Raw genomic sequence first — 12,709 nt, 5'->3', positions numbered from 1 at the left:
AGGTGATCCCATGACCATGTGACGCGTTGCAGCAGAAAACATCAAGATATCACATGAAAACATACAGAGAAGTTTTGATTCTCGTAAAAATTGAACATATCAGAGGTAGGCTAAACAGCACATTTCAATTCTGATACAGGACGAGTTAAAATATCCGTGTTACTCAAAGTGAATTAACTGTTCATAATTTATTAAACCCATTCTTGACTAAGTTGCGCTCTATCCAACGTTTTTAACTGCAAAATTAGTTGCCAAAAGTCTAGCATTATGCCTCGTCCAAAAAATTTGTTCTGCGCGGTTTTTTAGACAAATAAACAAGTCAAGATTTGTTACCGCAACACATGCATTCCCAAGTTGCCTTTTTTTAGTTAACAATCAAATTCTGTATGATGATATTCCAGGAGGCAATTAGATTACTAAAGACACTTGAACAAGACTGTCACATCAATTAGTACGACACTGTTCGAAACAAGATTTGACAAAAACCATTGGTGTATTCAACGTTCTCTGCATGCATGCGAGAATCACATTGTCTAATCCGTCATCCGCAATTGTCTTAATGCATTTCACCGAGGTATGTCTCGGTTTCCTTAAAACGAAGAAGACAATCCATCTGTTAGAAAGTTTCGACGGCCTACCTTGGGCTGTTTTCTTGAGAAAATAATTCGTCTGGAATGTCAAAAAGAATGCTATTTATGAGAATCACTGGACGCAACAAATTATCGGGGATTTTTCAAAACATTTGACAAATTACAGACTGCAAGCCCAGATTAGCTCTCGAGGAAAAGATACGTATTTTTTGGCTTCATATTCTGATCATATTTTTATTTCTAGGTGAACCTTTGATGTGAAAGGTTGTGGCCACAGCGTGCACATTTTGTGGGGTTTCGCGCATCCTTTGACGTCTGCCAAAGATTACACTTAATATCGGAAAATTCTCGCCAGGTCCCTGAAAAGAACAGAGAGAATTTGACGCTTGCAGAATCCCAAAGTTCCCAAAACCCCTGGAAAATCATCCGCAGAATACCACAGATTTGATCAGACAAATCACAAACTTATGGGTGCTTTAACTTGCATGGTCTTGCTCGCTCGCTAACCAAGCGTCTTCACAATTCTTGGGACGATCACCGTAACTACAAACTGAATGCGTTCCGTAACTTTGGATTAAAAATTAGAAAATTGCTAGTAAAAGTGATACTGACCGAATGTTTTTCATGAAGTGACTACTGGAACACAACTTTTTCAGGATATAATCCGTATATCTACGTTATCGAAAAACATATTGGTAAAATCCTTTGAAATTTATTTTGGATTACTGAATCAAATTTTCTTTGGCTGCCATTATGACTGCATAAACGTACATACATAGTGCTTGCAAGATTGCGATGAAACTACAAACCAGCTGGATAACATAGGAGGCTGCTTTATTGGGACGACATGCAAAACTTACTAATTAAATGCACATTTCCTTTAATTCGCTCTTTAGTTTTCTAATTCGTTTGTTCGTTCACAAATAATCACAACTTAATTTGCACTCCGGGAAGGTTCACCAATTACCGCAGTTTACAATCGTCAGCCTTATGATGATGGCTATTAGGCATATTTTCCGAGAATGTATGTTTAGTTCCAACGCCTAGCCATTCGTTCTAGGCTCGGACAGCCTGGTGGGATCACAGCCCTTGTGTTTCTCATGCGAGGAATGGCAGCTAGGCAAAGGGAGGGTGTTAGGGCCCAATGATCTTTATTTTCATTCAATTCATCCTACAGAAACTATGTAACAGTTGCGCATATTGGGACAAAAAGTAAGAAATCTGCTATCACGCTACGTGTCTTCCAAGAAGTGAATACCGAAACACGATTTTTTGAGAACATAATTCGTACACCTACGTTATCATAAAACAGGGTGATAAAGTTCTTCGAAGTTTACTTTGGAATACCAAGTCAACTTCTGTTTTATTATTAATAGGACCATATAAACATAGATACTAGTTTCAAGACTGTAATCAAGCTACAAAGCATCTGAACTAGGAGGCTAAGGTAATGTGATAAAATTGCATGACTAACTACTTGAATGCACAATTCCTGCAGTTTGCTTTTTGTTCTTTAGTTCGCTTACAACTGTTTACAACTTAGCGCAATGTGTACTCCGAGAAGGTTTGACACTTACCTCAGGTTACAGTTGTCAACTTTATAATGATTCAACATTGCATACTCCCCGACAACTCCAACCAAGGTCTCTGTATATTTGGACACCCTGGCGGTATCTCAGCCCTCTGGTTCCCTTTGCGTGGCATGACACCTAGGCACAGTTAGGATGTTATTGCTGAATGATTTCTATTTTTAATTCCATTCACCCATGTAGTTAAAGGCCACTTCTTAAATTAACGGAAAAATAACACTATTTTCTTTCGTTTCCCTATCTAACTGGATATGTATACATCGGCTCCCTGTTAAGCAACACATAACGTATATCGAGCATAAAAACATTTCTCATCTTTACGTTAATGAATGGGTACGTTTGATGCAACACAGTATCTATATTGCGTTCTCGCAGTATTATATTTTACACATTTCTCGGCAAAATAAATAATATAAAACAGTTTTCGGTTTCAAGCGATTGTTGTTTCAACAACTTTGTTTTAATTTTTGTCTGCTTGAACGGCACAGCCCAAGCCTGTGGTGATGAATGCAAACACATCCAGCGTGTGGAGTCGCATAAATTTGAGCTTCACTTTGAGCAATTCAGAAAAGCTACCCTGCTCTAGTTCGTAGCATAAATAAACTTGGAATTCATTTTGACAGTATTACCACCAGAGAACATCAATACCCCAAGCCAAACGGGGCAGGTTATATATGATAAAGTAAAAGATACGCACGCGAATAGGTAAAAGCATTTGACGTAATATGCCTTCTTTAACTTAAAATATGGTTACGCCTGCAGCATTTATTTTACTTCTTTCTTAATGCACTAGATTGAAATGTTTTCCGCGGAAAAACAGAATTTTGAAATCCGGGTTCAGCAAATTTGAGGGACGTTGAATCCAGCAAGCAGAATAATTTTAACTCACCCCACGTATAAAATTTACTCAAATCTACAAAATAACTTCCCACGTTGGCAATAAAAGGCTGTACAAATCAAGAGTAATAACACACTCATTCATAGGAAAGCGTGATAAATGGTGACAAGTATATTCAAAGTCCCGCTTCTATGCGTTCAAAAAAAGTAACTGCTGAAAATGATAGATTAGCTAACATTTTGGTAGGCCGGAATTTTCAAAGATAAAATAGATGAGCTGTCTCTGAATAAGTGAAGTGAAAAAGTTTGTTGAATCCTAGTCTCTTTAAACAGATTCGATCGTGTTTCATGTGGTAGCTACAAAATATATCCATTACGGTCACGGTACCGAGTACATTTTATTATATTCTTATATGTGATGTGTGCGCAAAGTCGATGAAATTGCGACGTTCGTAGTAGAAGTGTAAGAGAGAGATAGGTTGTCAAATGCTCGATTAACGAGTCATTGTGACCACAGCACACGGACGTTAAGCTGTTATCCAGACAGAAGTACTCTATTCTGAAATGTCATCTTTGGAAAATGACAGATGAATTATACGCGTCCAAAGGGATATCATATAATTTTATTCACCTCTGAATCTGTACAGATATTCTCCAATTTACTAATATGCCGAAATCAAAACTTGTTACTGTTTCTGTTGTGACCTTTAAGAGTCATCCAAAATGACGTGCAAAATAAACAGATGAATTAGTTTTTCGGCCACTGTCACAAAAATAAATTGTTTTTCAACAACTGATTTGTTTTTTATTCGTCCGACTTCATCGAGATTTTTGCAATGTTTATTGTATCGTCTCCCACGTAGAAAACATCTAAGTTTATTTGCTGGTTCAAATAATTGTTCTAATGGAAAATTAAAAACCATGTCCTCTCCGGGCTAGTTTGCTTTGCTAAACCGTTCCGAAAAAAGTTTGTTTTCGAAACAGATCTAAATTCCATCTGGCATATCACCTTCACAGTTGAAATGGTTATAAAGTATTCGGACTAACACTTGGCTGATTAATTCACTGAAGAAACTAGGCAACTGACACTTTCAGAAGCGTCCTATGAGTGCGGAAATTTCATGCCATCAGAAAGAAGAACGAGGCCCTGGGTAAAGCCAATTTGCCAAATTTTAGACAGGGGAAGCCAAGAGGTAAAGTCATGCAAAGTCGAAAACCAAACATTCTTGTTGATGAATTTGCGCTCTAATCACTGAGATATCTCAACAAATTAACTTTTATTGTACAAACCACTTATGTACACATCATTCAAAAAAGCGGCATCGCTTGGGAGTGCCTAGATGGTATATTCTTCTAAATTAATTTTTAATATTTGGTGCCTGAGAGCGCCTAAGAGAAAGGTTAGGTAAAGCCTTAGATGTATCGTGTAATTATTTGGTAATGCAGTGTTAATTCTGATGTTAAGCTTTCAACCAAAGGAGCTGATCAGTGTCGGAAATATTTAGCAATATCCGATTTCAGGGCAATGAGGAAATATTGATGGGTAGACTCAAGTTAACCCGCAGAATGATCAAAATATAAACGTATCGTACGTATTAAATCACCCGTATGACTACCATCCAGTGGTTGTGTAAACAACTACCTTCAGATGCCACCCAAATAAATCCAAGCAGAATAAATTATTTCCCTGAAGAAAAGAGACATAATATTGGGTTTGTTGTACGTCAACCACAAAAATCTTCAGGATACATGTGTTTTCACAACCTAACGGTTTATAAAGGATAACTTCTCATTTCGGGTAAAACGTGGGCCAACATACGTTCACCAGCATCTGTTGAAAAGCAGATTATTGTGTCCCTCCCGGTTTTATTTGCCCCAACAGAAATGTGCATGTTGGTTTTACAAGCAGAAAACGACCTTTCAGCATCTTATAAGCAGATAAATTTATTCTGAGTCATTTACGTGTAATTAATAACGTGTAACTAAGCGAAAAAAATTTTCTAGCTTTTGGTAATGATTTTATCTTAGAAAAGACGTCTGACGCTGCCTAGAATCAACCGATGGCAAGTTTCAATCAACTAGTTATGCACTGAACAAAATCTTTGATCAGATTTGCCGGCCATAGCCAGTACGGTTACCGTGAGCAGGAGGACTTAAAGGGTGCTGTGCTTATGGCAATCATTGTAAGTTAAATTTATTCGGAACGTTTATTAGATAGAATAAACTTGCTTTTATATATAAAAATGTTCTGGCGTATTGAGGTTCTATTGTTACTCATGCCACAGTAGACGTTTTTGGAGGACGGCGTCATTTTGGTTTCTCCGCGTGAAAAACGAAACAATTTCTGTACTTAACCTTATATGCACAGCCTAGAAGAAACCTAATCCGACTGGATGTGAAGTTTTTCTGGAATAATGACAGCTTGAAACAACAAACCGTTTTTATTGCCATCCTCCATTCTCATTTTTACCAAAATGTTTGATTATTTTCCGGGTCTGTTTATTGTAAAAGACCTTTGACAAATAATTGACGACCAAGCATTTTCGCGTTTGACAAAAAAATCTATAACGTTCGTTTTTGTTAGATAAACCTTAAGTTTGCGTACTTTAGTAACTCTTGTGTTGTGATATTAGCTGGAATTCAAACCATGTGAAGATTTTTCCATGGAGCTTCTACTCTTACTCAAACTGGACCATTTTCTTCAACTTATCTTCGTTTATTCACAATTAAACTGAGCTTCTATCCACATCTCATGTGAAATATACTCAGTGCATAACGCCGCAGCCAGTCTTCCACATTGATTAATTTTGTTTGGTTATTTATTCAGCGTGAATCGCTTATTGAAAGCGATGGATAATGCAAATTTCTAAAACCTCCAACAAATTGGGGCGGATTATTTCTCGTACCTATCATAGCAGATTGCTAGGCCATGACAATGTCTAAATCCGGACATGGAGCTTCTACTCTTACTCAAACTGGACCATTTTCTTCAACTTATCTTCGTTTATTCACAATTAAACTGAGCTTCTATCCACATCTCATGTGAAATATACTCAGTGCATAACGCCGCAGCCAGTCTTCCACATTGATTAATTTTGTTTGGTTATTTATTCAGCGTGAATCGCTTATTGAAAGCGATGGATAATGCAAATTTCTAAAACCTCCAACAAATTGGGGCGGATTATTTCTCGTACCTATCATAGCAGATTGCTAGGCCATGACAGTGTCCTAAATCCGGAGTATAATGTGCCGCAATCATACGACAATTTTGGCAAATATTGTTCAGAGAGTGTTGCTCACCAATAATTTTACACATCGAATCAAAATCGGACGTCTATTCGGATACAAGCAAGTTTTCAAACGTTTTTTACGACCGGACAATTAGCTTTGACGTAGAAACGATGTTATATCGCTGCAATGCTGGTCGCGCTGCAGGGCACAACAAAAACAATCGATGAACTCTCACAGTGAGATTATTATATCAACAGGTTGGAGGATCATGCCTTCTCGCAAGATGATATATTATCATACGTTTCTGATTAGGTAAGTTTACAAGTTGTGTGGCCTTATCTCTCAAGCGAAAAGCCGTGCATACTCTTCTGTGATTACCAAGATTACCGGTGTCTACTCATTCACAGATGTGATATTGTTCGAAGTTTGGAGATAATATTTAAATTACTATTCCACATTTCCCACAGCGCCCACAATATCACAAGTATCATCGGAATCAGGCGAGAAATCTCAGTGTTGTATTGATTCTCGCCATCCATCAGGACGACTAGAGTTCGAAAGTTGATGTTCACGAACAGGAAACGTATTGTCATAAAGGGGTGAAAATAAAACGGTCACGAAATTTCAATGGTCCCCAGGATAATTTTCAATAAGCAAGTGTGTATTTTACCTCCTCGTTTTACAACTCTAAAATCCGCGAATTACGAGTAAAAAAGTGTAATTTCATGAGCATTTGAAATATCTGCAAGTTTAATCACCAGAGCGAATCACTAACCAGTGTTAAAAAATATTCACTAAATATTTTTGATGTTTTGAGACTTTGCGGGGGTAATTTTTGCTCACACGTCTCAGACAAATTGGAAATTCCACTTTTGCAGTTGTGCAGCTCAGTGGTCACTCTAAATTTAATTTCTAATAAGGATTTAATATTCCATCCTATTTCGTAAAATCTATCTCTGACTTTCCGTTATTCTTTTCCAGTCTCTATGCAGCAAGGAAGACATACACAACTTACACAATGATTCCGAATTATCGGGAAACGAGGACAGACAGAAAACTTCGGTGTCGAACGACGCTCTGGAACAAATCCATCCAAGAGATAAGGACAAGCAAGTGGAAATTGCTCAGCGCCGAGGCAGACGACAGGCGGTTATTGATGAGAAGGTACATATTTTCCTCATGTGATGGCGATATATTTATTTGAGGATAATTGAATCGACTTTCATGCGAAAATTGATTTATTTGTTAGCCTATAGTTTTGGCAGGCCATTAAATATACTTCAAGTATAAAAAGAAAGCGGTACGCCATCAAATTTTTCCTGATTATATGGTCACATCGGTTGGATCGAATAATCAAAATCAAACTGAACTTCGTCTAAAATCTCAACCTTGAACGTGTTCACACTTTATTCGTTGCACCATGGCAAATCAGCTGCTTCTGTGAATTCTCAGTTCCTTAGAGTTTATGGGGGAGTTCTTCATCAACTACTCTTCCAATATTCATAAATGTTACTGCTTAATTTCATGACCCTTCCAAGCTTCTTTTTTGAAAATCGAAATCTATAACTGCTGGTTGGGATACCGCAGAGTCGAATTGTTGATATATATATGTATATATATATATATTGTATATTGTATATATGGTATATATATGGTATATATAAATGATGTTATATATGCTGATGATATGTATACTGATATATATACTGATGAAGAACAAGACGGCTTCACGGTACCTCTTGCACTTNTAAGTGAAAACTAGATTAGTGGTCAGATTTCAGAACTACTTTATCACAATAAACTGGTTTTTCACAGGATTTGGTCCCGACGTAAAAAGTCAGGGTTTGTGCCTCTGTATGACAGCAAAATATTTGTCCCCTATTTTCCAAAAAATTGTGTAAAAGGTGCACATAACATGCGCATTCTCAACGCTGTCATTTTGAAAGCCGTTACTTAAATTCGTGGTCAGAAAAAGGTCACGTGTCATAGGCTACTCCACTGAGAAATAGTTGACAACGTATTTTTGCTAAATCATTTTGATTACTACTGACGTCCCACTTACCATAAATCTTTAGTTTCACTGTTTTCTACCGGGTTGCTTGTTTGATTAAAAAGCCCTGTCCAGGGTGCCAGCTGAAGAGTATCTTCAGGCGCAGTGGATTGGGCTAAATGAATCGTGCGAACACTGAAACGCTACATTTTGTAGCGTAGAATTTTCTAAGCTTTACGACTACATTATTTTTGTACCCAAGGTTACCATACGTGGCAACCTCATATACTGTAATAAAAACAACTAAATCCTCTTCCCATACACCATTTGGTTAAGCAAATGTGACCAGGATTCGCGAGTCTTATTGCAGTTATTTTCAACTGCAAAATGCAAGATTCTCAAACAGGCCATACAGGAAACCATTTCCACATGCTGCTTTTTCTACACGGCATGTTACAGATACTGTGTCGTAGCGTTTGATCAGTTCATTATTGGGGACACTTGCGTGAAGACTAAGTGCCCACGTACCCACAGGCACCATATCGTATGTCGTCAAGAATGGGCAGCTAAGAACGAGCTTGTACTGGGTGAAATTTAGATGAGGAAACTTTTTAGGCTCACAAAGGAAAAACTGCTCCATATAGTTAAAATTCTCAGTCCTCAAATATATTTCATAAAAAGCTCTAGAGCAGAAACAATATTTCAAAACTGTCTGAGAAATCTCACCGCAGAATGAAAACTAATACCTCATTTGAAGAAAAAAGTCAAACACGCTTCCCAACACTTTGCGATGCCAGATAATAATGCAGATAGAAGAAAGTTTTTGTGTCAGTCTATGAGTTTGTTGCTTGTCCCCCTCCAGTGTTGTAGACAAATTGAAAGATCTACAAACTTTTGACTTCTGAATATCACTGAAGTGAATTTAAGAACGCTATTGAAGAAAAAGTGATTAGTGACAAACAAAACAACACTCCGTTGAGGTGTTATTTACTCATTTTTTGAAGACCTTTGTTGAACTTCCTCAAGTACCTTTAATTTTACTAATATGTTTTTCTGTAAAAGGATGCGGAAAAGTTTAACTTTGGTTTAAAGGGGAAACAGTATTCATTATTTCATTTATGATTCTAAAGTAGTTGAATTCTGGCTTTATGGACTGACGGCCCCGATCTAATTATTGTGGCTGTAGGAGGCCCTGATTTGTACTCCTCGGGTGTGCTTTGTCCATTTACGTACAACTATTTTGAATGATCTACTCCAAATACAGAAGGCAACAAGTAGAACCCTACTTGTTAGAGCGCAGTGGCAGCTAATCCTGGATAAACTTGGATTTGAACCCAAAACATTTAACATGGGAAGCGATTTCGCAACCCTGACATTTCAGCACATTCTAGAAGCATTAAGATTATACCGCGTGAACGGGCGAATGCGTTCAAACTATAAAAATCACTGGCTTGCCTAATGTCTTAAAAGACTACATGAGGAGAATTACAAAATGGAAAGCGGACAAAAAAATAAAGTCGATTTTGGGGCTGTATCTATAAAATTTAACCACCTTTTTGGGAATAACTGATTTTAAATTCGATCAACTAGCTGATCAAACCCTAGACGTTAGCTTATTAGTTGTGCGACTCAAACATATTTCGTGAGATATTAAACTTAATTATCTGTACTAAAAATTCCAAAGATCAGTGCTTAAACATGGGCTCCCGGGCTCACTAATGTACCGAATATTTCATTGTTACTCAATATCACTGCGGTTCCTAAACCAACCAATCACTTTTTGAATTCAGAATCTCTTCGGGGAGGATGAAATGGAAAGCCAAGAGTGTATTGCAAGCGGGGACAAACAGAACCGACAGTAAGTTCCTCTCTGACTGTTCTGAACGCATTTGCTCTGGCCTTCTTACGATTCTTAACCGTTGAATGTGGCCTCTACTTACTAAGCCAAAAAGTTGGGAAAATAAAACGTTTTCAGAATTAGATTCTTATTATTTGTTTAGTTTTGTGAATTGTCATTATAATCGTTATTGAAGACAAGCTCCAGCTATTTAATCGCTGAGGATGTTTCCTCCATCATCTCGTAGATTTTAAATTTGCAGTCATTATGCTGACCCCATATCAGTCGTCACATGAAAATACCAGACTTTAAATGAAAACGGAAGAAATGAATTTTTTCTGATAATGCGAGTGGAACCTGGAAGTATCAGCTGGGTTTCTGAATTCTATGTGAAGCCAATTTTCTGCTGACACGAAGCATCGCACCGGTGTTTCGTTTTCATCATCAGCAATGCCAATATTATGAAACTCAGTGTGTTTGATCCTTGGGCCTTATCCTGCTTAGCACAACGTTCGTCAAAGTGGTGATCAGCCCCTCATAACTGAAGGCTTAAGTGTTCAAATTTCGAAGCGGGATTTTTCTGTTTTGAAACCATATTGACATTCGCGAGACGCGCTGCGAATGATTCCCAATAAGAATGAACCAGCTATTATATTCTTCGCGGCTTGCCATTTTTAGGGTACAATCTCAACTAAAAATGAGGCGCAACTCACGCAGCAATTTTGCCAGAGGATGAATAACAGTATTATTTCCGTGATGCCCGTGGGGTGTTTGTGATTCCATTCGGTTGTACTTTTATGAGGATTAATGATATATCGCCAAAACACATCTAGAAATCAATGTTCAGAGCCCGGTTGCCAAGACCCACCCACAGGTGTGACAATCAGTCTTGCAAATTTGAAACTTTCGCATGATGAAATAACTCAAACCCATGACTTTCAAGTGGATTAGCAATCTATAGGCCGGCAAGTGTGAGCTCTCATTGGTGATAATCTTGATAATTTGTTGTACACACATACGCATCAGTGAAATAATAATCGCTCAGGTCTGACACCATTTCGGTGCCTAGCCGCCATGCTACACGAGGGCTGCAATACTACCAGAATGCCCCATCCTGGTCAGAAGCCGAGATACAGCGGTCGGGTTGAAACCATGGACCTGTTAGTGCTCTAGTTGTGACGTAATTAAGTTGATCATCAGAACGTAACGAGCACTATAAAATGTCTAGACTGTGATGAATACAATAGTTAGGTGCCCTTGATAAAAATGGGTACAATGGAAAAAGTGGAATAAGCCAAAAGGTGATTTACCGTTGGAGGACACTTGTTGAGTGTTCCTGAGTGAAACTCCGGACGTGGGACGTGTCTTTTCGGCAGTATAACTGCTACGAATGTTCCGTAGCTGTCCGTGGAGACTTGCGGGGCTCTGTTGACTTCCTGTCCTGTGCGCGCGAGTGTGCGAGTTGAGCCCAGTTGTATGCCTACTGATCACAGTGTCGAGAGTGGGTGTCCCTTCGTGTTTGATGCTTGCACGATCAAGAATACAACTTGACCTGATGCACTGAATGAAGTTCATAAGCCTGGCGGGTGATGCAAGTGGTAGCCGCGTAAACAAAAATGGATGGGAAGTTGCAGTGTACATGTTGTCGGCTGAGGTCGCAAGTGGGACAGGAATTATCATGTAGTTTGAGTGTTTGTGACGCGTGATCTCATGAGTGACCTCTACGCCATTCAGCTGTCGGCTCGATAACTCAGTCATCCTTCAGGCCTTTAGTGTTTGACTCACCTATCCGATTTTGTGTCGACCTGCACTACGGTTCATATTCAAGGTTTATCTAGTATTGTGTTAGTACTTTTTCCATTAGTATGTTTTTGTTGATGCTTCATGGCACTACAGAGTATTTGCCTGCTTGCCCTCGTTGGGGACTTCAGAGCTGGGCATGGTAGTCAAAACACCCAGTCCAGTGCGAAGTTTGCTTTTCACGTAAGGGTTTCCCGACCAATACAGAAACCTTTTGATTTTTGCCAAGCAACGATTACTGCATTCCGCTGTAAACTATCATTGTATCCCACGGTATCCATATCTCACTTCCTTTCTTCACCCTAGAGGGAATTCGAAAGCGACCGTACTATGGATGATCAAGGAGTACGCATTTGTTGTGCGAATATACTACTCATTATTGTTTTGGTGCAAAAACATTGTCCTTCTGAGTTCAAATTCTTGACCTTAATACCATGGGAATGACTTCTTTCAGGTCTTATCGAATCGTTGATCGATCCGGTCATTCGGTATTGCTGAAACCGAGGTGTAGACTGATTCCCGTTAATTAGGGAGGTAACACTATCCCGGGCTTCGAAACCCAGATTAACGGTTCCTTGAAGGATGCATTCTTTGCTGATATCAACGACAAAATCGAACACAACGTTGAAAAGACTAGAGTTTTGGTGGATCCCACTAGTCGTGGAAACAACTCGTTGCAAGCCCTCACGTCATCAGAGAGTAGGAGTCAACAGCGCGAAGCATAAGTACGGAATTCAAGGGACTTCCTCTTGGGACCAATGTATTTAAATGCTTATCTAGCTGCAGAATAGGAGCCTTATTTGAGATCGAATATTGTTGTTCGACGGTGCATGAC

General features: G+C 38.7%; 2 protein-coding genes across 2 annotated transcripts in view; one reads left to right on the top strand and one right to left on the bottom strand.

Annotated features, from left to right (window-relative positions):
* T265_06089 (hypothetical protein) overlaps window positions 1-12,709 on the bottom strand; it is a gene marked incomplete at both ends in the record, with an annotated part of 53,966 nt that overhangs the window by 20,309 nt on the left and 20,948 nt on the right. The gene's annotated exons all lie outside the window — the stretch shown is intronic.
* T265_06090 (hypothetical protein) overlaps window positions 7,230-12,709 on the top strand; it is a gene marked incomplete at both ends in the record, with an annotated part of 17,757 nt that continues 12,277 nt past the window's right edge. The window contains 2 exons of the mRNA XM_009171268.1: window positions 7,230-7,411; window positions 10,028-10,095. Coding sequence (XP_009169532.1) covers window positions 7,266-7,411; window positions 10,028-10,095 — 214 coding nt within the window. The remainder of the gene's footprint in view (window positions 7,412-10,027; window positions 10,096-12,709) is intronic.

Source organism: Opisthorchis viverrini (genome assembly GCF_000715545.1).
Source record: "Opisthorchis viverrini unplaced genomic scaffold opera_v5_134, whole genome shotgun sequence".
NCBI lineage: Eukaryota > Metazoa > Platyhelminthes > Trematoda > Opisthorchiida > Opisthorchiidae > Opisthorchis > Opisthorchis viverrini.
This window is presented reverse-complemented; position numbering and strand designations above follow the sequence as displayed.